This window comes from Mesocricetus auratus, unplaced genomic scaffold, assembly GCF_017639785.1.
Source record: "Mesocricetus auratus isolate SY011 unplaced genomic scaffold, BCM_Maur_2.0 Super-Scaffold_100018, whole genome shotgun sequence".
NCBI lineage: Eukaryota > Metazoa > Chordata > Mammalia > Rodentia > Cricetidae > Mesocricetus > Mesocricetus auratus.
Genome location: NW_024429199.1, coordinates 3,652,154 through 3,678,862, shown reverse-complemented (window position 1 = coordinate 3,678,862; position 26,709 = coordinate 3,652,154). Strand labels below are relative to the sequence as shown.

Here is a 26,709-nt window from a genome sequence, read left to right as displayed (position 1 = left end):
GTAAACAAGATGTTTCAGTGTATAAAGGTGCCTCCTACTAAGCCTGATGACCAGGGTCAATCCCCAAGATCCACATGGTGGAAGGAAAAAGTTTACTCCTAAAGCCTGTACGGTGCACACTGTCACTGCTACACCCCTACCTTACTCCAGACACTCTCTCTCTCTCTCTCTCTCTCTCTCTCTCTCTCTCTCTCTCTCTCTCTCTCTCTCTCTCTCTCTCATACACACACACACACACACACACACACACACACACACACACACACACCAAACAAATAAGGATTAAGAATTGCAAGGAGCCAGAAATGGCTCAGTGGTTAAAGACCACTGGCTGCTCTTCTAGGACACAGGTTTGATTCCCAGAGCCTACATAGTGGCTCATAACCATAATACCAGTCCTATGTGGATCTATAACCCTCTCTGGCCTCCCCAGGCACCAGACTCACATATGGTACATAGACATACATGCTGGCAAAACACTCCCCCATATAAAAAAATAAAATAACCTAAAAAAAGTCTTGTCAAGATGTTGACAACCTAGCATTAAGCAAGCACTGCTTATGGGGTATAGCAAAGGAGAAGGCTGTGCAGCAGGGGTTCGAGAAAGCAAGGAAAAAGAAAAGATACATTCCCAATACTCTTCTAAGAACTTCTACTGCATCTTGCTAGACCCGAACCTGAAACTGTTAGAAAAAAGCATATGAAAAACACTTCACGGTATAAGCATAGGGAAGGACTTTGTGAAAAGAGCTCTACTGGCCCATGAAACTGCCCAAGCAGACAACAAGACTGCATTTAGTTCAGAGACCTTTTACAAAGCAAAAGAAAAAGGCACATGAAGAAACAGCCAACAGGATGGGAGAAAACCTTTGCTGCCTCTGCATCTGACCAAAGGTTAAGATCTAGACTATATCTGGGCGGGGTCACTTGGAGGAGAGAGGATTCCCTTCCTCTCACGAAGTGTGCCTTAGCTGGGTGGAAGGGACCGTGTCCCTGGTCTCCGCCCGGCCGCATTAGCGGAAAGCAGGCAGCCATTACTCCCCGATCCTGGCTTCTTCGCGGAGATGTGGCCGGGGGAGAAGATGTAAAGGAGGTGGCTCTTGCGAAGCCGGCCCCTCTGAGCTCTGACCTTGTGGTCAGTAGCCTAGGCCGTAGGTGGACCTCACCGGTGCATCTCTTCTTTAACTCCCCTACTTCTCTCCGCGGGCCCATTGGGCATCATGAAGCAGCTACCAGTCTTGGAGCCTGGAGACAAGCCCAGGAAAGCTACATGGTACACCTTGACTCGCCCTGGAGACAAACCCTGCCCTCGAGTTGGCCACAGCTGCTCCTATTTACCCCCAATTGGTGATGCCAAGAGAGGGAAGGTCTTCATCGTAGGGGGAGCAAATCCAAACCAAAGCTTCTCAGATGTGCACATCATGGATTTGGGAACACAGCAGTGGGACACGGCCACCACGGAAGGTCTGTTGCCTCGGTATGAGCACGCCAGCTTCATCCCCTCCTGCACCCCTCACAGCATCTGGGTGTTTGGGGGTGCGGACCAGTCAGGAAATCGAAACTGTCTACAAGTCTTGGATCCTGAAACCAGAACTTGGACCACACCAGAAGTGAGCAGCTCCCCGCCATCCCCAAGAACATTCCACACATCATCAGCAGCCATTGGAGACCAGCTATATGTCTTTGGAGGAGGAGAGAGAGGTGCCCAGCCTGTGCAGGACGTGAAGTTGCATGTATTTGACGCAAACACTTTGATGTGGTCTCAGCCAGAGACACATGGAAGTCCTCCATCTGCTCGGCATGGCCATGTGATGGTGGCAACTGGTACAAAACTCTTCATCCATGGAGGCTTGTCAGGGGACAAGTTCTTTGATGATCTCCATTGCATTGATATAAGTAACATGAAATGGCAGAAGCTTAGTCCCACAGGGGCTGTTCCAGCGGCCTGCGCTGCCCATGCTGCTGTGGCTGTGGGAAAACATGTGTATGTGTTTGGAGGAATGACTCCCACTGGAGCACTGAACACGATGTACAAGTATCACACAGAAAAGCAGCATTGGACCTCCCTTCAGTTTGGTCCTTTCCTACCTCCTGGACGACTGGACCACTCCATGTGTGTCATCCCATGGCCAGTGCCGTCCACCTCTGAGAATGAAGACTCGGATTCTGTCATTCTCAACTGTGAAGCTGAGAGAACGGGTGCTGCTGGCGTACACGTGGCTCAGGGTGGTGAGGAAAGTCAGACTAACATGTCGCTCTGTTTCGTGTTCGGTGGGATGAATACCGAAGGGGAGATCTATGACGACTGCATTGTGACTGTAGTTGACTAATAAAGCCCACATTTTTATTATTTGTTACTTTTTACAAAAAAAAAAAGATCTAGACTATATTAAGAACTCAAACACTAAATACCAAAAACTCAAACTACCCAATCAGTAAATTAACTTATGAATGAACAGCCAGTTCTCATAAGATAAAGTAGAAATGGCCAATATTCATGTGGAAAAAATGTCTAGCATCCTTAGCTACTGGAGAAACACAAGTTTAAACGACACTGAAATTCCATCCTGTCCCCATCAGAATGGCACTCATTAAGAAAACAAACAAGCAATAAAAAGAAAAGAAAATTAACACTAGTGAGGATGAGGGTGGAGACACTTATACAGAGCTGGGGGTGTGTGCTGATTCAGCCACTATGAAAACCAATCTGAAAGTTTCTCAAAAAACTAAAAATATACAGAAATACTACATAACTGTAGTACTTCTGGGTATATACCCAAAGGACTCTAAATAACACATCCCAGAGATCCTTATTTATGATAGACAAGCTATAGAATCCACCTATATTCCAGCAATAGACCAATGGATTGGATAAAGAAAATATGGTGTATAAACACAATAGAGTTTTAGTCTGCCATAAAGAAGAACGAAATTATGTTTCTTGTTTAAAGAAAGGATGCAACTAGAGATTATGATATTAAGCAAAGTAAAGCAAACTCAGAAGGGCAAATCTAACACACTAAATTTTATAAATATATGAAGCCATTTTTATATATTATATGTGAACTTATACATTTTATGTGTACTTGTTTGCACATATGTACTTGTGAATGTGTGTGAGTATGTTTGTGCGTGTGTGCATATTCATGCACATGTGTATGTGTGCCTACCTGTGTAGATGCGAGAGAGAGAGTGTGTGTGTGTGTGTGTGTGTGTGTGTGTGTGTGTGTGTGAGAGAGAGAGAGAGAGAGAGAGAGGGAGAGAGAGAGGGAGGGGAAGGGAGGGAAGGAGGGAGGGAGGGAGGGAGGGAACATCGTATATGCATGTGTGTGACATGAAAGCAGAACTAAGCCCTGGGGAAGGGCAGGAGCTGGCAGGATGAGCAGCACAAGGATGGAGCAGCATGTAATGGCAGGAGTGAAAGGTAAAGCAAAACTTCTTACTTGGTCTCCAGAAACCAAGTAAGAAGAGGATGAGGTCAGGGTACCACAAGAACCCTCTCAGCAGATCTCCAATAATCTGAAGACCGCACCAGGTCCCATCACCTCCTAAAGGCGCCTTCCTGGTGAGCAAGCCTTAACCAGATGGATTTTTAGATCCAAATCCACAGTTGCCATGGACAGGTAACCCACTCGTCTCCTCAGCCTCACTGAACAGGACACTGCTTCATGTAGAAGTCCCATCTTTGTCTCTATCAGTGTGATGGCCTCCAGTAGCCACATGTGCTCTCTTTCCAGTCCTTTTGGTTCTGCTTTATTCTTACTGCTGGGTTTATCTTCCTGGAGACCCTAAGTATCTTCTTTTTTAAAAAGGAAAATATTAGGCTTCTGTCCTTTTAGTTTGGGTGTGTGCATGTTTTGCATATGTGCGTGTATGTGCACACGTGCATGCCTGTTGGATCTCCTAGATCTGGAATTACAGATAGTTGTGAGCTACTCTATGTGAGCTACTCTTAAGTGCTGAACTATCTCTCCAGTCCCTGCAGCACCTTCTAGACAGGCACGAGGACACTTCCCTGTCAGAGGTGAGTCAGGTTTTATGGAACAGGAAAGGAAAATAAGCTGCTGAGAGCTACCTGAATCCTGCCTTTCCCACATACTACATGAGATCACATGATCTTGTAAATGCTACTTGAAAATAGTGTATGGATAAAAAAAAGATGTGTGAAAGCCACAGAGTCCATGTGAAAGCTATGTATACTTCACATCCCTTCTCCCTATTACACTTACTAGAACTGAGTAGACCATCAAGAAAAGGCCTTGCAAGGCCCGAAGTCTGAAAACTAAAACCCACAAATGCTTTTCCTTTACAATAGACTTATTTTCTTATTTACAATCCATTCTGCTACACATAATCTCATTTGTTATATTTCTTCTTTGGGGAACAGCTTGCAAACGTCTTCTACCTATTTTTGTTTAGGGCAGTAGTCCCTATAACTTAACTTCCTAATGGCAGCTAAAAACAATGGCCCTAAGGTTAAAACTATTTGGCATGGTGTCCTTTTCCTTACTTCTCTCCTTGCAGTGCAACAGAAGAGAAGTACAACTGAGTCCTAAGACAAAGTCACTAATGAGTCCCAATAAGGAAAGAGCTGGATTGGTCAGTAGGGTGACAATGGTCTGCAATTCCTCAGTGTGCTATCTTTTCCTATTCTCTCTCAACTCGTTACCAGTTCCCATTCTAGCTATGAATATAGGGTGATAACATGAAGTGTGGGGTATATAGGTTTTGATAGTCATAAATTAGCACTGAACCCAAAATCAAAACAAGAAGGTACAAGAAATGGTACATCATGTCCTCAAAGGGTTCGATTTCTATAAAATGACAAAATTAGTTAAGATTCTACCATCTCAGGGTCAGACTTTGGCTCTGTTGAGGATGATAATGGCATTATCGCAAACAAATAGCTTCAAAGCAAATACCCAAATATTGACTAAAGTAGATCCAGTTCAAAAGCTTGGTTTATTTGGTAATGCAGAAGAATAAGCCAATCACATTGGCTTTGATCCTCCCACTTTTTTACCAATCCTCTTCAATATTCTAGCTTCCCAGCAATTGTGTGAGGCCAACTCCCTTCTAAAGGACAAAATTAAATAGTCAGTGTGCATATTGCTAAATAAAGCAATTCTGGCTTTAAAATGCTTTCATTTTAACTTCAAAGGGATCACTACTAGTTTTCCAGTACCCTTCACTCTACCAACTGCCATTTTCAAAAGGAAAAATTCTAATTTATCTTTAAAAGAGCTAGCTCCCAAAAAAACTAAAGATAATATTTTTAAATAGTGAGAAGGGAAATCCTTCATCTCAAAATACTATTTAAAAATTTTCCCATAGCCCCCTTTTAAGCACATTTTTAAAATTTTAGTCATGTGATACAGCCTACTCTTTTACCATCTGGTGTTGCCATGGTGCTACATAGCAACTATTATCATTCACAGTTACAACACAGTACATAAGGAAGATCTTCACTGATTTAACCAGTTTAAAGAGTTTAACTTTTTATAATGGAATTAATTGTGAACATCTTTAGGCAGTTATTTAGCTTTGTTTGTTTGTTTGTTTGCTTGTTTGTTTTTCAAGACAGGATTTCTCTGTATTGTTTTGGAGGCTGTCCTGGAACTCACTCTGTAGACCAGGCTGGCCTCAAACTCACAGAGATCCGCCTGCCTCTGCCTCCCAAGTGCTGGGATTAAAGGCATGTGCCACCAAGGCCCAGCTAGCTTTTTCTTTCTTACAGTTCATTAGGAAGCAAGATTCTGGATCTAATGATGTTACTACATTTAATGTTTTAAACTAGGTCTTGCCAAGCATTTTAATTAAGTACTATAAGGCAAGATATGGTGGTTCGTGAGTATATTCAGCACGTGGGAGGCTCAGGCAAGAAGATTGATGTGCCTTTAAGGCTAGATTGGGCTACATAAATTCCAGGTTAGCCTGGACTACAGAATAAGACCTATCTTTAAAACAATAACAAAGAGGCTGGAGAAAGGACTCTGTTGTCAAGAGAACTTGATGCTCATCCAGAGGACCTGAGTTCAGTGCCCAGCACCCACATGGTGCCGCACCTATAACTCCAGTTCCAGGGAAACCAACATCCTCTTCTGGTCTCCACAAGTATTGTATTCATTTTGTGCACCCATACACATAAAACAAAATAGCAATAATAAACCACATCTATTAAATACCTACATGTGAAAGCTAGAAGGTAGAAGGTGAGGGTCCTTGAAGTACTGAGGAACAAACACCCCTTCTCAGCTCCTTAATTCCTCACTGCTTAAAGAATATATCAAACATTCCCCTGCACCCCTCGGCTGATGACAGGAAGACAGTACTGCGACCTCTGTAGGTTTTTATAAAGGCATCAAAAGAAAGATTGGTGCTGGGCATGATGGCATGCCAATAATCTCAGCACAGTGGTTGTATGTATATATATATAATGAAATCTATGCCAGGTGTGGTGGCACAAATCTCTAATCCCAGCACTCAGGAGACAAACACAGGTGGATCTCTGTGAGTTGAAGCCAGTCTGGTGTGTACACAGCCAGGGCTATGTAGAGAGACCCTGTCTCAAAAAATAAAAATAGGGAGGAAGAGAGGGAGAGGGAGCTAGGATTGACATGTGAAGCAAGCTTGTTTCTAATTTAAATAAAATTAGTGAGAAAGTTCAGTGGGTAAAGGCTACCAAGCTTGACAACCTGAATCCAATCCCTGGATCCAACTAATGCAAAGAACTGACTCTTGCAAGACATTCTGTGGCCTCCTCCCATGCATCATGACTTATGTGTGAGCCCATGCAGCCATGTGTACACACTTGAGTATGCATACACACACAATAGATAGATGATAGATAGATAGATAGATAGATAGATAGATAGATAGATAGATAGATGTAACTTTAAATTTTATCTTTGACTCTTTACATGTTTACATGACACTGAAGCTTCCAGTAAGGGGTCATGGAGTGGATTTCAAAGGAAGAGGGTCAGAACACAGAAGGCATGGAGGCGCAGAAGAATAATGGAACAGAAAGAGTTAATGGGGTTGGGAATAGGAGGATAGGATAGAGCAGTGAGCATAGGGAAGGATAAATACTAAGACCTTTGAACATGCCACATGGAAACCTACTACTGTAGAAGCTTCCTAAAATATAAATACACAAGAAAAAAGGAGTTACCCTATAACAGCAGAAACAATGACTCTCTCCCAGACATAGGCTGTCAAAAGAAGAGTCTGTGGCTAAGTATGGATTTACCTCTTTTTGTTGGTGGTCAGTGGGGTTCCATTACAAGCTGTTGCCACCTATGGAGGTTTGAGTAAGAACGGCTCCCATAGACTCATATGTTTGAATACTTGGTCCCCAGTTGGTGGAACGGTTTGTGAGGGATTGGGAAGTGTGGCCTTGTTGAAGGAGGTGTGTCACTGGCTTTGAGGTGTGAACTCTCAGCTTGTTCCTGCCACCATGCCTTCACTCTATCACATGAACTCTTAATTATGAAACTGTAAGCCCAATGAAATGCTTTCACTTAAGTTTCCATGGTCATGGTGTTTTATCAGAACAATACAAAAGTAAGACACCACTGTCCTTACCTTCCAGACCTTGATGATAAGACCCGATTGCTGAGGACATCACATACTGAGTCAGAACATGGAGAAATCAAGATGGTAAAAACCTCAAGGTTGCATCCTTCCTGTCTATTTTTTATAGTACTGAAAAATTCTATGCATACTTCCAGGGAAGAAAAGTCACCAACAGTCTTACTTAGCTGTGAACGCATGAAGCTGGGAGAGAAAAGTGGCAGGAAAGATAGAAGAAGGAATCTGAGGAAAGGAAGTCAGGGTGGATCTGATCAAAATATATCTGAAACAGGAAAAACATTTTAATTAAAGATTTGAAATCTTAGCCATAGTTAGCCCGAATGGTAGCATCACTATTCATCCAATCCTACGAAAACTTTTAAAGTCTCCCCAGAGTTCCTCTATGCTCATTTCTTTCTTTCTTATTCAGTCATAATTTCTTCAGGGCCCTGCATTCTACCACCAAGCTACATCCCCAGTGCCCACAATTTAGTTTAATATATTTGTTTAAATACAGTATTACCCTCTTATGAAATTTAAAATATTGATAAATGCAGAATAAAACAAAAATATATCCACTCAAAGACTTGAAGACCAATGTCTTCAAATATTGGTACTATTTATGAGCAGCAAGAAGTAGAAATAATCAAAATGTTCATGCATAGGCAACATATGTAGGCATATAATGTAACAGTACCCAGTAATAAATAAATAAATATTACCTACTAATGCCTGCAAAACACAGAAGAATCTAAAGAACATCATGTTGAGCGGAAAAAATCAAACATAAAAGAAAACACACTGCATGATACACTTATCTAGGTATAGAATTTTTGAAAAGATAAACAGGAAGCATAGTCAGAGCACAAAGGGAAAAGACTGCAAAGGAGGACAAGGAACATTCTGGGAAAACAGAGACACTCTATGATTACGATACAAAACTATACCTGTCAGAACTCAAAGTCAACACTAAAATCAGTGGCTGATTTAGCATAAATTGTCTCTCAATAAAGCTGGTCTTTAAAACTTAAGCTAAGCCTTCTAAAATGAGTCCTAGTTAAGATGTTTATTCTGTGCAGTAGTGGAGCATGCCTTTAGCCCCAGCACTCGGGAGGCAGAGGCAGGCGGATCATGAGTCCGAGGCCATTCTGGTCTACAGAAAGAGTGCCAGGAGAGGCTCCAAAGCTACACAGAGAAACCCTGTCTCAAAAAAATTATCTATGTTTCTTTTCTAAATTTTAATTTAAGTTTTTATAAGGTGAGTTAGTTCCATAAATAGTATTGTATTTCTCATGATACAATTTCCTAGTATCAGGATACAATAACCAAATCCCAGGGACTTTTTAAAGATTTATTTTAAATTATGTGCATGTGTCTGTGTGTGAGTATGTGTATGTGTGAAGTCAGGTAGGTACCCTAACAATCCAGAACAGGGTGTCTGACAGCTGTAGCCACCTGAACTAGGTGCTGAGAGCCAAACTCAGGTCCTCTGCATGAGTGGCACATGACTTATCTGCTGAACCATGTCTCTAGCCCATAAATTCTGCCTTATTTCTTGAGCCCTTATCAAAGCACACTTGGGCAGATAAAGTATCATCAAAATAGTACTTAGATTGTGATTGTGTAAGTGGGTCTGTAATTCTACTTGCATGGCAATTTTATATACTCTCGAAGTACAAAGGTTTTTACAGGACTGGAAAGATGGCTCAACAGTCAAGAGCATTTGCTTTTGCAAAGGACCTGGGCTGGATCCCCAGCACCCACATGATGGCTAACAACCATCTGTAACTCCAGTTCCTAGGGATGTGGTGCCAAGCACACATGTGGTACACAGACATACATGAAGGCAAAACACTCACACATAATATAAAATGAATACATCTATTTTTAAATAGCTGTAAAAGAGAGAATTGTAGGAACCCCTGTATAGAGACCTCAAACCCTAAAGGATGGCCGGGCGGTGGTGGTGTATGCCTTTAATCCCAGCACTCAGGAGGCAGAGGCAGGAGGATCTATGTGAGTTCGAGACCAGTCTGGTCTACCGAGCAAGTTCCAGGACAGATTCCAAAACAATACAGAGAAACCCTGCCTTGAAAAAAACAAACAACAAAAAAAGTACAAATAAAGCAGAATTACTGCCATAAAACTTCCAATTATACCTAAATGAATTTAATAATTTTATTAACCTTTCTAATTTCTTTTTCTTTCTTCTCTCTCTTTCTCCCCCTCTCTCTCTCCCTCTCTCCCTTTAAGATAGTCACTATAACCCAGGCTGGCCTGAAACTCAGTATATAGTATGGAATGTATAATCTTTTAGACCCTGCCTCCCACTGGAGTTACATGTATGGCACCTAATTCTGTCAATCAAAATTCAAGTATGGATCTGGGCAGGACAGCAGAGATTTATAATTCCAGCACATGGGAAGATTACAGGATGATTACCAAGAGTTTGAGCCCAACCTGGATTACATACTGCATTCCAGGTCAGTATAAGCTACAGAGTGAGATGCCGTCTCTAAAACCTAACATAACGAAACAGTAAGGTTCACACCCTGTACCTTGAGAGCAGCTTTGTGAACTCTGAACTCTGGTTAAGCCCACAAGCTCACATATCCATGCACTTCTCCCAGCACTGCAGTCTCCAGAGTAAGGGAATGACCATGCTATGAGGCAGGAAGGGAAAGCTTGAGGGGAAATGGTTTCTAGTCACTTACTATTAGGTTTAGGAAAGCTGATCAATTCTGACAGCTCTACTGGCTCACTGACTTGCTTTCCAAAAAAAAAAAAAAAGAGAGAGAGAGAGAATATTTCCAGGTCAGTGGAGTAAGTACCTCAAGATTAGTGGCCAATGATTAATTTATCCTTTTAAGTGACCATAAATAATGAGGATTACGCTTTGACATTTTTCCATTATCCATTCTCAGTTGCCACCAGACACCCAAAGCCATCATGATGAATTAAGAGGAAAATGACATACTAATTTGATTAAAGAGTACTTTCTACCAATTTTTTTCCAAAATTAGTCTGCATTTTAAATAGCTCAGTATTTTTTCCCAATCAAAGACATAAAAAAAGAAAAATCTACCACATAACAAACTAATTATGATAGCATTCACATAACAACTAACACTAAAATTTTAGCCGATAGCCAGGCATTGGTGGTGCACGCCTTTAATCCAAGCACTTGGGAAGCAGAGGCAGGCGATCTCTATTGAGTTCAAGGCCAATCTGGTCTACAGAGCAAGTTCCAGGACAGCCTCCAAAACAATACAGAGAAACCCTGTCTCAAAAAAAAAACAAAAAAAATTTTAGCTGCTGATGTTTGCTATCTCTCTGTAAAAAGGGAACCCCACAGCCCCTCTGTCTCTCAGACTCTTCAAAGGAAAATGCTCTAAGCTGTTCTTCCCATTTCCCCACCTCCCATAAGCACCAGACTTTACTAGTCAGAAAGGCACACCTTCACTCCTCCCAGGAAGCACAATAGGGAAGGAACATAAATGCTGCCCTACACCAACATTTGCCTTCACAGACTTAGTAACTGATGGAAACGATATTGAAAGATAAAACCAGAACTGAAGGAAAGGGGGCATCATCACTTACGAAATGAGGATGGGGGAAATGGTGAGATGGCTTTGTGGGTAATGGGCAAACCTGATGACCTGAGTTTGGTCCCTGGGACCCCCATAGTGGAAGGAGAGAACCAAGTCCCAAAGGTTGTCCTCTGACCCCCACATGCACAAAGTAGGATGTGCATACCCACACATATACACAAAAAGAATAAATGTAATTAAAAAAGGCAAATGTTCCGGTTGCACAACTTCCAGTTCCCTTCTATCCGCCCCTGCTTTGACCGCTCTCCATCCAGGGTCACTGTACTTCCAGCACCTTCAGCTACAATCACAAGAGAGCAACTCGGGACCCGAGTCCAGGAGATTACAACACAACGCGAGTCAACACTCTTCACCCAATGACAGGCGCCAGATCAACGTGCTCAGTCACACAAGTGCTGGGCATATCGTCAAGCATCTCCAAGTGCTCTGAGGCTAGGTCTGCTTTGCCTCCCTGCTCCTTGTCTGACAGGAAACTAATCTAGAATTTACGTGAATGTAGCCAAGCAACCAGTAACTATCTCAATGAGAACTGCTCCATTTTAAGCCAACGGGTGCCACAAATTTACACTTTCCCTGTCAAGTTTCAGTGTCTGCATGAGCAGAAGCAAATTGTGTTTGATTTTTTTATTTGTTTGCTTGTTTGTTTGGGGGTTTTGTTTGGTTAGGTTTTGGGTTGTGGCTTTTTGTTTTTTAAAACAAGAACACTCCCAGGTCTGCCTATAACAGAATTCTTGATTCCTGAAAGACATGCACTCGTCCCAAAGCTCTGCTGCTGGCCTCACCTTTATTCTCCAGCTTTATTCCTCAGCTCTGGCCATTTCAGGTTTCTGTTGTAGTTTTGGGACACTGCAAATGTATGATCCTCTTGCTTACAATTCTCCTGCCTCAGCCTCAGGGTTTTAGGGTTAGAGGATTAGGCAACCAAACCCAGCCTCATTTAATCTGTGCCATCACCTCCCTAAATCCCTCTGCCCTTTAATGGAATTCCACATGGCAAAAATTTCAAGCCAGTGACAGACATGAGACACAGAAAAGGGAGGCAGAGGCAGGCAGATCTCTGTGAACTCAAGTCTAGCCTGGTCTATAAAGCAAATTCTAGGACAGCCAGGGCTCAAAAAAAAAAAGGATTTTGAGTCTCACTAGACAGCTTAAATTATGTAGATTGTAGATCAAGTTGACTTTGAACTCACAGACATCGAGCTACGTCTACTTCCCACGTACTGGAATTGTAGATGTACACCACCATGCCTGGCTAATTTTTTTTAAGACACATACATATGGAGCTAAAGAGATGGTTCTGTGGCTAACAGCAAGTACTATTATTGGAGAGGACCTGAGTTCAGTCCCCAGCACCCATGTTGGGTGGCTCATAACTTCCCAAGGCTCCAGCTCCAAGAAGATTACCTGTCTTTTGCCTCCAACGTGACCTCACATGCACATACCCACACACAGATACACATACACAGAAATCTTAGATTTTACAGCACTATACCTTTTCAATAGACTGTGGCCACTGTCTAATCTAGAGGCCAGCAAACTATGTTCTAAATTCCCAGCTGGTTTGGTTTTAGGTTTGGAGCAGTTAGGAAGTGTTCTTTGTTGGTGGCACCAGAAATTGAATACCAGAGCCTCACTCATGTTGGCAAGTATTCTACCAGTAAACTTAATACCCAGCACAACATTCAAGTTGGGTCAGTGAAGTGTTTGGTTTTTTAACATAATATTCTTATTCTTTGATTATTTCTTATATGCACACAATGTATTAAAACTTTAACTGTGGGGTTTATGAGAGACTCGCAACCAAAAAAAAACTTTAACTCTGTGTGTGTATGTGTGTACGCACACACACGCAGGTATACATATGCCAGAGCACACATGCAGAGGTCAGAAGTTCATTCTCTCCTACCCTGTTACAGCACGGTCTCTTGCTGTTTTTTCCCTGCTGCCCCCTCCACAACTTCTGGGCAATTCTCCGGTCTCCATTTATCTTTGCTACAGAAGTACTAGGATCACACATGCAGTCACTGCACCCAGCTCTTTATGCAGGTTCTGGGGCTGTAATTCAGGTCATCAGGCTTGCGCTGCAAGCACTTGAGCTGATAGTCATCTCAGTAGCCCTACACGGCTCTAAAACTCATCATGTTCCACACATCATTTCCCAGCATTCCCTCAGCCCATTCTAAAAGATGCCTAGTAACTCTTCTATCTTTCCCATCTCCACTGCTTCCCTAAAATCTCACTCAGTTTTCTTTCAGTTATGGGTTTTGTAAATTTAGGGCCCCTCCCATTTCCTTCTTCTGAAACCCAAGGTGTCTTTTTAAAAATTTATCTGTGTGAGTGTGTGTGTGTGTGTGTGTGTGTGTGTGCGCACGCGCGTGAGTTAGTGAGTGTGTGCGTGTATGTGAGCATAGGTGCGTGCGTGCGTGCGCGCGTGTGGGCTTGCAGTAGTTGGTCCTCTCCTTCCACCACATGAGGTAACCCAGATCAAACTCAGGTTGTCAGTTTTAGTCAAGCAGCTTTACTAGCTGAGCCATCTCACTGGCTTCCAGCCATCTGAATTTTCTTAGCACTTCAGAAACTCTAGAGAAGTCCTCAATATCTCTCAATACCTGTCTATCGGTATTCAAAATTCTGAAATTAGCATCCAGATCTTCCACTCTCCAGCTACAACACTCTTTTTCTTACCAGCTTCACCTTCTGACTCCACTGTGTATCCTGCTTTGTGGCCCAACCAAACCCAATGATACAAACTTAATAAGCCCCATGTGTGGTCAAGTTTAAAGTCATGGATCCTAGCCAGGCATGGTGGTGCATAACTTTTATTCCCGAACTCTAGAGGCAGAAAGGTGGATCTTTGAGAGTTTGAGGTCAGCCTGGTCTAAATAGCAAGTTCCAGACAAGCTACATAGTGAGACCCTGTCTCGAAAGGAAGGAAGGAATGAAGGGAGGGATGGAGGGAAGGGAGGAAGGAGAAAAGAAAAGAAAAATAAATCCAGAGACTCACAGGCATGATGGAACATCCAAACTAGAATGGCCTCTGAACCTCATCTATTAACTGCCGAAGAAAGTCTACCAACCCTTATAGCTAAAGCTACTTTCATGCATTTGTGTCACACAAATCTACTTTAAAAAGTTAAGCCTTCATGCAGCCTTCATTAGCCAGCTCAGAAAACCCTGTGTCTTGCATTGTTCTACAAATGAGCAGCATGGTTATTCTCATTCCCCTTATAACTTCTCAGAAACCTGGGATCAATCACATTTACTTCTGCTTTGTGTGATATGAGTACACAGCTTCTACTCAACAATATGATTTCTCTGTACTCTTTTAAAATAGGTAAGAACACCAAAAACAACTAACTAATTAAGGATATTTTCAACAGAATTACCCTGTGTCCAGGGGAAGCTGAGGAAAAGCTGATAGCTTGGAGGGCAGTGAGATACAGCAGCTCCTGCAGACTTGAGCTTCTCAAGCACTAGATAGACATCTTCTGAAAGAATAATGAAGTCTTCAGGACCAAGTCTCTAGATGGTTAACTTTCATCCCTACCCTCAGCTCCAAGAAAGATCTTGGTCAATGCATCTACACAGACAGAGCTGAGGAAAGAGAACAAGGAGCACTGTATAACACTGCCTGCAACTCAAACAACCACAAGAGACCTAGTTTAACAACCTAGAGTAGGCCATGGTGGTAGAACACCACACTGAATAAAACTATTAAGTAGGTAACCTCTGAGACAGAGAAAAATCTCCTAAGTAAAACATGCTGATCAACAATTTCTAAAAAGAAAGAAAGTAAATACACATATAAATCAACAGGTTTTTTGTGTGTATTTGTTCTTGTTTTTAAATCTAAAATCTGGGATTGGGGATTTAAGTCAAAACACTTGTCTAGCAAACATGGGCATTGGACTTGGACCCATGTACCAAAGTGGGGAATCATACACATGAATGAAAGAAAAGGAAGGAAGGAAGGAAGGAAGGAAGGAAGGAAGGAAGAAAGAAAGAAAGAAAGAAAGAAAGAAAGAAAGAAAGAAAAGGGGAGGGAGGGAAGGAAGGAAGGAAACCCATAAGGGAACTAAATCTATAATTTATCATCTATAATTCTGAAATTCTAAATTCAAAGTTTCTAAAAATGGCTGGTGTTAGAAAGATAGCTCATCAGTTGAGAGATTATTGTTTATGCAGAGGCCCTGGGTTGAGTTCCCAGCACCCACAGCTACACAGAGTTTGAAGCCAGCCTGAGCTACATGAAATTTTGATTAAACACACACACACAAGACTGGGACAAATGGCTCACTGTTTTAATCCCAGCACTTAGGAGGCAGAGGCATTTCTGTGAGTTCCAGGACAGCCTGATCTACAGAATGAGTTCCAAGACAACAAGGACTAAATAGGAAGGCCCAATCTCAAAAAACAAACAAAAAAATTAAACTAAATAAATAAATAAAATTTGTCCCTTTACCAGTTCCAACCTATTGGAACAATTCTCTAGCAAGAAGCAAAACAGAATACTTAAACATTCTATTAAATAATAGCCCCATAGATTTGTCATTTATGCAGTCCTACAAAACAGCTTTTCCTTAAAGCAAGTTCACTGTCATTAATAACCGAAGGGTTGGGCGGGCAACAGTAACTTTCTACACCATTTGTACAAAAACAGTTAATTCTATGGACCATCCTTGTTTACACAATCCCTGACAGATATGAAGCCTTCCAGATGCTGTCATTAGAAATCCCACATGAAACTTTATTTAAGGTCAACATTAAATAAAAATAATATAGCACATGAAAAGGTTTTACTATTAAAAGCCATTGCCTGGGGTTTGGGTATATAGCTCGGTGGTGGAGATGGGAGCCAGAAACACACTCAACCCAATGAGTTCAATCCAAGAAGAAAAGAAAAAAGTCACCTGGCTGACTTAACTAGGTGTTAAAGCTTATCTATTCAGAAACCAATATAAACAAGTGGATTTCTGTGTTTGTTTGTTTTAAGACAGAGTTTCTGTGTGTAGCCTTTGCTGTTCTAGACCAGACTGGCCTTGAATTCAGAGACTGGCCTGCCTCTGCCTCCCAGTGCTGGGATTAAAGGCATGCACCACCACTTCCTGGCCTTCGGTTTTCTATTTTTCTTTTCTTTTTTTGAGACAAAGTATCACCATACGACCCTGGCTGGCCTGACACTCACTATACAGACCAGGTTAGCCTTGAACTTGTGGTACTTCTTCTGCCTCAGTCCCTGGAGTGCTATGGTTATAGGCTCAAGCCAACTACTTCTGCCAAATTTCCTGTTACTAATTTTTTCAACCTTTATTTTCATTTTAAGTGTATGGATGTTTTGCCTGTATGTATGTCTGCACACCATATGCATGCAGCGCCTACAGAGGCCAGGAGAGGGTGTGGGATCTCCTGGGACTGGAGTTATGACCAGTGTGAAGAGCTCTGGTCCTCTGCAAGAGGCTCTTAGCCTCTGTGCCACCACTCCAGGCCCTAGTTTTCTTTTTGGATAGCAGAATTGGAGTTTAAATCCAACTTCTGTGTGTAACAGAAATAAATTTCAGCTCTCTGAGCTGTTGAAGAACGGTACTGAAGTAACGTTCTTGGTGGTAGGAGGAAGGGTGGTACCAGCTGAAATGTGATCACACTATAACATTTCCCTGACCTTTTCCGGAGAATGGGGAGGAGGCAGGGTCTCATGATGTAGCCCTGAATTTGCTATGTAGACCAGGCTAACCTGAACTTCCTATATAGACAGGCTAGCCTCAATTCAAGCTAGCCTGCTTCATTTCATTAATCTGCTAAATGCTAGAATTAATGGTGTAAACTGCCAGGCTTGATTCATTTCCATGACTTTTTACATTAATTTAGCCAATGATCTTCTGCTTAGATTTCACTATCTAAGGCATACCTTGACAGTTTTTACTAATTTGCTGTTGTTGCTGTTGCATTGCTGGAGGTGGAATCCAGAGTGCCAGCTCAACATTAAATTTGTAATTACAGAAAAGGGGAATGAAGCCCAACAAAGCTTTGCCTGGTGAACAATGCAGAAAGAAGCACAGCTCCCATGTCTGTCCCAGAGGTGCTCACGAGTGAGAAAAGGGAACTCCTTTTGAAGGTGAGCACAGACATTTTCAAGAGCATGAGATGCTTACGGTACTAAAAGGAAGAAGGTGATTGGATGGAAACATGGTTTTGTCTATGTACATTATTTCAAACCTGTACCTCACAAGTATCCCTGTGATTAAAAATTAGTGAATGATAGTGCACACCTTTAATCCCAGCACTCGGGAGACAGAGACAGTTGGATCTCTGTGAGTTCAAGGCCAGCCTGGTCTATAAAGCTCCACAGAGAAACCCTGCCTCAGAAAAAAAAAAGATTAATGAAATGAAGACGACTTTTGACTTGGGAATAAGGCAATCACTGCCTCAGTTCCTTAGTTCTGGTTTCTCTACGCAAGAGAGAAACGACTTTGGCTGTTAATGAAGACACTGTGTGACCATGCACATTCAGCACAGTCTGGGGCACCTTTCTCCATCCCTGCAGGCTCTGACAGGCCGTTTTTATGTGTGGTAGGTCTGCAGTTCTCAGGTGTAGTTGCCCATTCTGACTCTCTGCCAAATAAAACACCCAGAGTTCCTGCGTGGGTGGTACCAGGCTAGGCAGGTGCCTGGAGCTTTGGCAGCTGACTTTTCCAGTTATGTTTGGGGCTTGGTTTGTTTTTGTTGAGATTTGTTTAATTTGAATATGAGGTCAGGTTTTTTTGGGAGGTGGTGAGCTATCATGACTCCAAATAGAACTCTCTTCCAAAAATGACTTCAAGGGTTTCTGATGTTTAAGCAGAAAACACTATTGAGGATTTTGATAAAAAAAAAATACAAGTAAATATGTAGAAAACAGTATTGAAAATGGAAATGGGCAGGGTGTTCTACTTTCAGGGGGAAAAATATAAATATATATATATATATATATATACATAAGTACAAAAAATGGCACTAGTTAAAAAGATACTCTTAAGTCCAACTTGGCAGACATGAGCACTGCTGTCATGCTGCCCAACCCAAACCTCTGCCAGCTGCAGTTCCCTTATCTATAGATTGACACAGGACAGGTCTAGTCCAAGAAAATAAGCCAGAGGTGGTGACACATGTATAGTTGAGATAGGAAAGAAACCCAAATAGCATGATCATTTGGTCAGTAGTTTGATGAAAGCCTGGGTAACACCACAAGATCCTGTCAGAAAATAAATGAAAATGTAAAATAAGGTAACACATGAAAGTCTTGTCTTTATGGCAAAGGACTATACAAATTATCACTGAAATAAATCTGGACTATCTTTAAAATGCCTGTGATGGTTGTACATGCCTGTAATCCTGCCACTCAAGAGGCAGAGGCAGAAGAACATGAGGCCTTGTGTCAAAAAAAATTTAAATAATGAATTTAATTCCTTTTACAGATTGCTAGTTCAAATAAGTTGAAACTGGCTTCCTGAAATCTCTCTTCTACTTCAATTTTAATTCGTAATTCACTTGAACTCTGTCTCAAATCTCCAAAATGCAGTAGCCCCTGTCATCCCAAGTGCTTAAAATGCATAAAGTTCCAGGGTTGTGCATAAAGAATAAAAGAACCAGCCATTTCACTGGCATCCTCCAAAGACTAACAACCACACTAAGGAGAAGAGAACACATAAAGGGACAGAAACAAAGGTAATGTGATGAATCTGGATATGCACAAGGCTTCCAACTTAGCCGGAACACAAGGAAAAAGAAAGGAGGGGGTGAGTCAGGCATGAAGGCAGAGGAAGGTGGGTCTCTGTGCATTTGAGATATGCCAGCTCTACACAATGAGTTCTAAGCCAGGCAGGGCTATACAGGGAGACCCTTCCTCAAAAATATCAACAAGAAAGGGTGGGAGAGAAGCAGGCAGGCAAAGGGAAAGCATCAGGCAAGGGCCATAATCTGCAGACCCCAGGAATCAGGAGAGTTTTTCTACAAGTGAAGTGTGCCACTGGTGGCATTAAGCAAGAAAACTTCTACACTCCATGATGTGATTCTGGCAAAGAGGCCCGATGTGCTGAAGGCATGGGGATGAAGGTAGTTTAGAAAGGAAGGACATAAATACAAACGGAAGGGGAAATGTATGAATTCTGGGTGTTAGATTTTTGTCACAGTGGTCTAATCCCTGAGAAAAAGAATCTAAAGGAGGATTCAGCTTGGCTCATGGATATAGAGGTGTTAACCCACAGTGGAGAGTCTGGTAGAGCCCAGCAGTTCACAACACAGCAGCCAGAAAACAAAGAAAGGGGGTAGAGGAAGGAGTGAGGCTGAGGAATCACCCTCAAGGACACATCCCTAGGGACCTACTTACTCCACAGGACCCAACACCTTTTACCACCTCCCAATTATGCCATAATACCATCTATCATGGATTCATCATCAATTATGCCAGAGCCCTCATAATCTCAGGAACACGGTCATGCCACGAATATCTGACTTAGGGAACCAAAAGAACTCTGTACTATAAGAATGCATGTCTGTCGAAAAAGCTCTGGTGTTTCTGGGCAAAGTTTTTCTTGACTGTACCCAAATGGAACTGTCCAGAAATTGTAAGTATTCATCTTCACTTTAGAAATAACGGCCCCAAGAAAGTAACTGGAGCCACAGAGCTTGTGAAACACCCAGGAAGTCAGGAAGAACGAAGTACATAACTACAGACTTAGTCTCAAGAAACGGCAGCATGGGCTCAACGAGGACAAATGCAAAGACAGTGAACCACATCAAGACCTCAGAGCTAGAGCTGTGCATGCAGCGGAGGAACCTCTCCAAGCATGTGCACAGCCCTGGGTTTCATCTCCAGCACTGAAGAAGTAGAGAACGCAAAAGCCCAGAACACAATTGTTCTAAAGGTATCTCAAAATCTCTTCTAAAATAAGTCAGATGTGCTTTCAGTTTTGGTTGATTTGGCAGTTAAAATGGAAGGAAACTGAAGTGTGTGTGAGTGTGTGTGGTGTGTGAGTGTGTGTGTGTGAGTGTGTGTGTGGTGTGTGAGTGTGTGTCTGTGTGTGAGTGTGTGTGAGTGTGTGTGAGTGTGTGTGAGTGAGTGTGTGTTTAAGGCTGACCTTAAACCTGCCTTCTACCTCTACTTCTCAAGAACTGGGACTATAGGTGTACACCCTCAGGCCCAGCCCCCACTCTCTTTATTTTCCAGTTTCATGAATTAATCACTTTTGTGCTCTGCTGACTTATGAGCTAATAATTCAGATGAGCTACTGCCACAGTAGGTCTTCTTGGCTTAGCTCTTCTACCTCCGTTGAACATAGGAACCGTGTACCACTATTACAGTAAAAGACATAAACCGGGTCACTTTTTATTGTAATCAGCTCATCAAAGCAGCTATTACTTCCTTCGCTAAGATATACATATATATAGGCAGCTTCCCTCACCAACCAGAGGTCTGGGTAGTAAAGGCAAGCCACAGCGGCAGGATTAACTCTGACTTCCTCAGTCAAAGGCTCTGACAGTCTAAATCCCCAGTAATTAGGTGTAACACAAAACTACGTTGTGGTTCTGGGGCCAAGGAAACCAGCCCAAGGAGAGCTCAAAGGCAGGTCCTCTCTGGCCTTCCTGTCTCTCACTCACTTTCCCCTAAGGCTAACTATTACAGCTTGAATTCTCTCCCTCCCATCCCCAAGTGGGTAATAGCAATTAAAGACCTTTTCCTCAAAGCCAGACACAGAAGCTGAAAAAATAATCCTCTACAATCCCCCACTACATACTACACAGGTTCTGTGTAGAGTTCTCTGTAGAGAAATTCTTGGACCTATCATGTTTGGTCCTGAACACTACAACTGAAGAATGGAGAATGATATGGCCAGACAACCCTGTAGGTTTCCCTTTCAGTCTTCTACTGCTAGACTGTCCTCTTCTTGTTCACTATCATTTGTACACAGTTGACCAAACTTCTTCAATCCTAAGAATTAAAATGGAACAGTTAATTTTGGATGGCACTCTGAAGGCTTCCACGTCATGTGAAACTATAACCAAATAAATGTTCTTTTCTCTGGTTAATCTGTGTACTGCCGGTTCAATTCAATAAAGTTTGGAAAGGAAAGTATAGACTCTGTAGTAGATACCCATGTAAGTGTACATGTGAGAACTTGGGATTTGACCCTAACTAGCTTGAAGTTTCAGAGGCTAATGGGGGTAAAGAGGTGATGCAACATGCTTTCACCTCCTAATCAGTGCTGTAACTGTCTCAAGAATATACTCTTACCATAAAGGGAAGGTGTATAACATTAAAGGTTGTAGACAAAGATCCTCTTTCCACATCTTTTTGACAGTGGTTTTTAAATAACTTAATATTGACTTAACATTTTAAATGCCCTAGAGAGAAGTATAAGGTGTGGTGTTTCCCAATCTTAAACACAGACCTCCACTTTCAAAAAAAAAAAGGCCACTAAAAAGCATGTTTGAGAGGTGACGGAAATGGCTTCGTGGGTAAAATCACTTGTTGCTCAAGCCTGAAGGCCCGGCCTCAGATTGCTGGGATCCATGTAAACGCTGATAGTGAAAACCAACACCACAGGCACACATTGGCATGAATGCACACACACACACACACACACACACACACACACACACACACACACACGCACGCACGCAGAGGTCCTTTAACCTCCACAAACACACCATGTCATGAATGCACACTCATTTGCACACATGTACTCACTCGCACACACACATATACACACATTCACAAAAATACTTAAAAAAAAACATATTGGGGGAATTATTGAAAGAAGCCAAGCCTTTGGTTCAAAAACAGTCACTTCTTCAAAAGGTTAGCATTAATGCTAGCCTAAATACAAATCCTAAAAGCATACCTGTCTTTAATAGTTAATTTTAAAAGGCAATCAAATACACCATTAAAATATTTGTCTTTCCCCAGAAAGAAAACAGTAAATAAGATTAATACCCTTGCTTGATCCCAAAGAGTGTCCCATGGCACTGCATGAGGAGACAGAGAGTGCTAGACTTAGCAGTTCCCTGGTTTTCCACAGTCCATCAGTTAAAACAATGGTCCGTTTCTAGCAGAAAACAATGCTCCAGATAGTTGTGGTACCCTCTTCTTTTTCAGAGTGTCTGACTCCCTTCCACCCAGGGAAACAGGTAAAATCGTCATGGAAAAGACAACTCAGGCTACCAGCACCACTTCTGACATGCACTCTGTCTTCGACATTGTCTTGTCGTCAGCACCTGGGCACACAGCAGGGGCTGGCATGCTGTATGCTTCGGTGATTTTACTGCCCAACTTGGAGTTCAGCTAGCATCCCCATTCCAATGCCTCAGTTTCCCAGAGATTTTTATTACCAGAGAGAAAGGCTATCAGATGAATTTCCCAGTTCCCACCATGCACTTAAACTCTGTTAGAATTTCAGACTTTAGAACAGTTTTGCACATCTTTACAGTGCATATGTCCCAGGGGAGAGTCCTGACACTTTTCCTGGTATACTCATTTAGGATCTACCTAACTCTGAGAATAGCTGGAATGTTTCTTCCTCTGTCACCAGCTCCAAAATAGTAAACATTTACACAACAGTACAAAAAAATAAAGGAGTGGGGGTGAACAGAGAGGAGGGGGGACAGGGAGGTAAATGGGGGCACAACTGAACAGGTGTGAAACTGGCTTATAAATTAGTGGGAGTAAGTTTCATCAGGCCCTTTCTCTGAGAATTTTGGCTAGGTTATACATTATTTAAGAATTAAGAGATAGACATGGCGGGGCGAGGCGCATACCTTTAATCCCAGCACTCAGGAGGCAGAGACAGGGGGATCTCTGTGAGTTTGAGTCCAACCATTCTACAGAGTGAGTCCTATAGCAGCCAGGGCTACACAGAGAAACCCTGTCTCAAAAAACAAAAAACAAGCAAGCAAACGAACAAACAAAAAACCAACCCACCCCCCCAAAAAAAGAATTAAGATAATCTTGAAGAGATGGAGCATTCTGGAGGCAGAGGTAGAGGTCACCCAGAGCTACTCAGTGAGATCCTTTCTCAAAAAAACAAACAAAACAAGCTATTTTTAAGGAGAGGGCTCCAAGGAAATCTCTTCTTGGCACAGCCAGGAAAAGCTTCCCTGCTATGGTTCAGTCTAACTAGAATTTTCCATGAATGCCACTTAAAAAGTAGATTTTTCTGTGGAAACACATTTCAAAAATCATTTGACAAGACATAAGCAATGGCCATTGTTTACTAGTTGAAAAAAAACAAGAACCATATATAATATATATATGTATATATAGAGAGAGAGGGGGGGAGGGAGAGGGAGAGAGGGAAAGAGAGAGGGAGAAAGAGAGTCTCTTGTAGACCATGGAGGCCTCAAACTTGCTTCGAAGCTGAAGGTCATATGACCTTGTCCTGATCCTGCTGCCTGTCCTTCAGAGTGCTGGGACTGCAGGCATCCGCCACCAGACCTGACTTTATGCAATGCTGTGCTATTCACTGCGTGAGAACTACTCTACCAACTGAGCTAAATCCCTAGCCTTTCAGGTGTTTAACCCCAGAAGCACTGTATGGACAGGAAAACACCAAACTCGCTGAGTGTTATCTTGCCAGTACAGTATGGTTGACAGTTTGTCCTGAAGTCAGACAAACCTGAGGTTGAAATCTTGCTTCCAGCTGAAACCCTTGTGAGCCCAAGTCTGAAAAGGAAGCCCAACTCATGGAGTTGCTGCAAGATGAAAGAAGAAATGGGATATATGAAGTCCTTGGACACAGAAGCATCAAGAACTGCAAAATAATTTTTGTTTGCTATTGCATCTTCATATCTGTCCTGCTGTAGTATACAAGAATTACCTTCCTTCACTTAAAACTAAGAACTATTTTTTGTTGTTTTTTGTTTGTTTATTTGTTTTTCGAGACAGTGTTTCTCTGTATAGCCCTTGCTGTCCTGGAACTAACTCTTGTAGGCCAGGGTGGCTTTGAACTCAGAGATCTGCCTGCCTCTGCCTCTGCCTCCCAAGTGCTGGGATTAAAGGCATGTGCCACCAGTACCCAGCTTAAAACTAAGAACATTTTAGCATACCATTCCTAACTCTTTGACCTGCCCAACACAGCGACTTCAACAGCTACTTAAGGAACAGAATTTTCTTACCAAATATTATACATCATTATTCACACAGAAAGAGTGTACAATAATACTCAGTGTATCAGCTTTTAAAGTATTTTTCTAAGTTTGAAAAGCAATCCAAATGTCTACTAAGGGAAGAGTGCATAAACTACAATGTATTCATGTAATGAAAATCATGTTAACATTGAGAAGTGGGACAGCTCTTGAGGAGCGTGCCCAAAGACCGGGGTCCCACTCGAGCACAGAAAAATGAAAGAAACGGTGATCTTAAAATCTTTCTTTCCCTACAATGTTTAGTCATTACAATCCTGTTCATTTTCTTTGTGTGCACACCAAAAAATCTAAGCAATATGCACTCTAAAAGCAGAAACTAGCAGTTTAAAAAAAATACTGTTGTGTGAGGCAGTGGTGGCTTACGCCTGTAATCCCATCAATTGGGAGGCACAGGCAAGTGGATATTGAGTTTGAGGACAGCCTGACCCATGTATTAAGTTCTAGGCCAGCCAGAACTACATAGTGAGACTCTGCTGTTGTTTTAAAAGACTATTGCCCAGTGTAGTACAGAATGTTCTTGTAATCCCAACTGAGGCAAGAGGATCTTGAGTCCAAGGCCAGGCTGAGCAGAGAGAAACAGAAATTATTGATCTTATGAAGTTTCCCAAAAGGCAGTAGCTGCCTGATTTAGCGATGAGAGTCACTCACTCTTGAAGTCAGGTGATGAGTTCTATCTTTATTCTGCTCCTCACCAAGACACTTCATTTCACAGACTTTCAGTTTTCTCACCCAAAAGGAGCTGACAGCACCTGCCTTGCAGCAGGAGATGAAATAATGAAAAATCTTAAGCAGAAGATCGCAGACTTGGGTATTGCGTAATCTGTCAAGAACTCGGGCAAAAGCAATTGACGACAACGAGGAGTCTGCACCTTTTGCATTTTATTTCCACAAGGTAGGGGAAAAATGACAACACAACAGGAGGTGCACCCCTTATCTTCCTAATCCCACGTGGCTGCCTCCTATGCTTTCTATATTTAGAACCGAGTGTAGAGACACATCAGACTATCAGTTTTGATGAGCTGCCTTTCGGGGCTTCCTGTGACCTTGGGATCCACTTTTCCATCTCGCCAATCTCCCGCGCCTGGCCGCGCCGCACCCGCCCGAACACACACACACATCCTCTTCTGCAGCACAGTAAGCGGATAACCACGCCACCGTGGCGGTCAAAAAAAAAAAAAAAAAAAAAGACTGTAAAAACGACAGTGCAGGGTTGTTGGCGCCGGAACGTTCCGTTTGCTTTCCAACACTTAGAGGAAAGTACTGTGGCTTCTTGGCACCCACTCTACCGCAAGAAACCTAGGGATGGTAGAACTCTGCAACTTGCTTCCAAACGCATGATTCTTGCAGATTGAATACAAAGCCTGGCACACGGAAGCCCCAAGCTGCAGGCTGCAAGAGCGAGGGGTCGGACGCACCGCTCACACCCTCCCAGCACCAGAGGACGCACCAAGCTCCCGCGGTTTGCGTTCCCTCCCCGCGTGTCCCCTCGGCCCGCCGCAACGCCCCACCTGTCTTGAAGGCCATGTTGTCACCGTCCTTGGCCCGGAAGGTGTCCTGCATGGACACGAAGAGCACCCCGTAGGCGTTCTGGATGCCGAACACCGACCCGTTGCACCACATAGCCGCCAGCATCACCAGCCAGCCCCAGCCGCCCTCAGGGGGGACGGGGGGCTCTTCGCCCGTTGACTTCGCCAGCTCCACCTCCACCTTCTCTGCAGCCACGTCGGGGCCGTCCGAGGGTCCCGGGACGGGCAACGGAGCGTCATCCGAGGGCGCGGGCCCCGGCGGCTGCGCCTGGCTTGTCCCCCGCGCGGCAGCGGCCACGGGCTCCTCCTGGGACGGTACCATGGCCGGAGGCGGCCCCGTCGAGCGGGCGCCGGGAGAGCTCGTGGGCGCAAGGTCCGGGGTGGCTCGCGGAGACTGCGAGGGCCGGCCGGGAGGACGAGGGAGGCCGAGGCGAGGGCGCTGACGCCGCAGGCGGGCGAGCGGCGCACACGGTGGCCGGAGGACTTGACACGCCCGCGGCCCCACACACCTGACAGAGTGGGCCGCCTGTGGCCGCTTCTTAAAAGCGCCCCTCCCGCGCCCGCTAGGGGCGTGGCCAGCGGGGCCCTACCCCCTGAGCCCACAGATGATTGGACCTCGGAGAGCAAGGGCTCCGCCCCGTGGCCCGACCCACCGAGTGCGCGCGCACGCGCGTGCATTTGAGGCGGCCAGTTTAGCTACCTGGTGTCTACCCTCTCCTGTCACCTCCTCTCCCAGAACCTTACAAGTTCTGGGAAGCATCTCCTCCTACATGTGGGCTGCCAGTGTCATCGATCGGCCGCCTGAGCCTTTAGAGTCACTG

General features: G+C 43.3%; 2 protein-coding genes across 2 annotated transcripts in view; one reads left to right on the top strand and one right to left on the bottom strand.

Moving 5' to 3' along the window:
• Positions 1–26,427, bottom strand: part of Slc16a10 (solute carrier family 16 member 10) — a 91,944-nt gene extending 65,517 nt beyond the window's left edge. The window contains exon 1 of the mRNA XM_005073251.4: positions 25,871–26,427. Coding sequence (XP_005073308.1) covers positions 25,871–26,210 — 340 coding nt within the window. The 5' untranslated portion in view covers positions 26,211–26,427. The remainder of the gene's footprint in view (positions 1–25,870) is intronic.
• On the top strand, positions 947–2,350 carry LOC121132797 (rab9 effector protein with kelch motifs-like). Its single transcript, XM_040728114.1, has one exon. The coding sequence runs from the start codon at positions 1,221–1,223 to the stop codon at positions 2,328–2,330; it is 1,110 nt and encodes a 369-aa protein (XP_040584048.1). The 5' UTR covers positions 947–1,220; the 3' UTR covers positions 2,331–2,350.
• Positions 26,428–26,709: the final 282 nt, after the last annotated feature.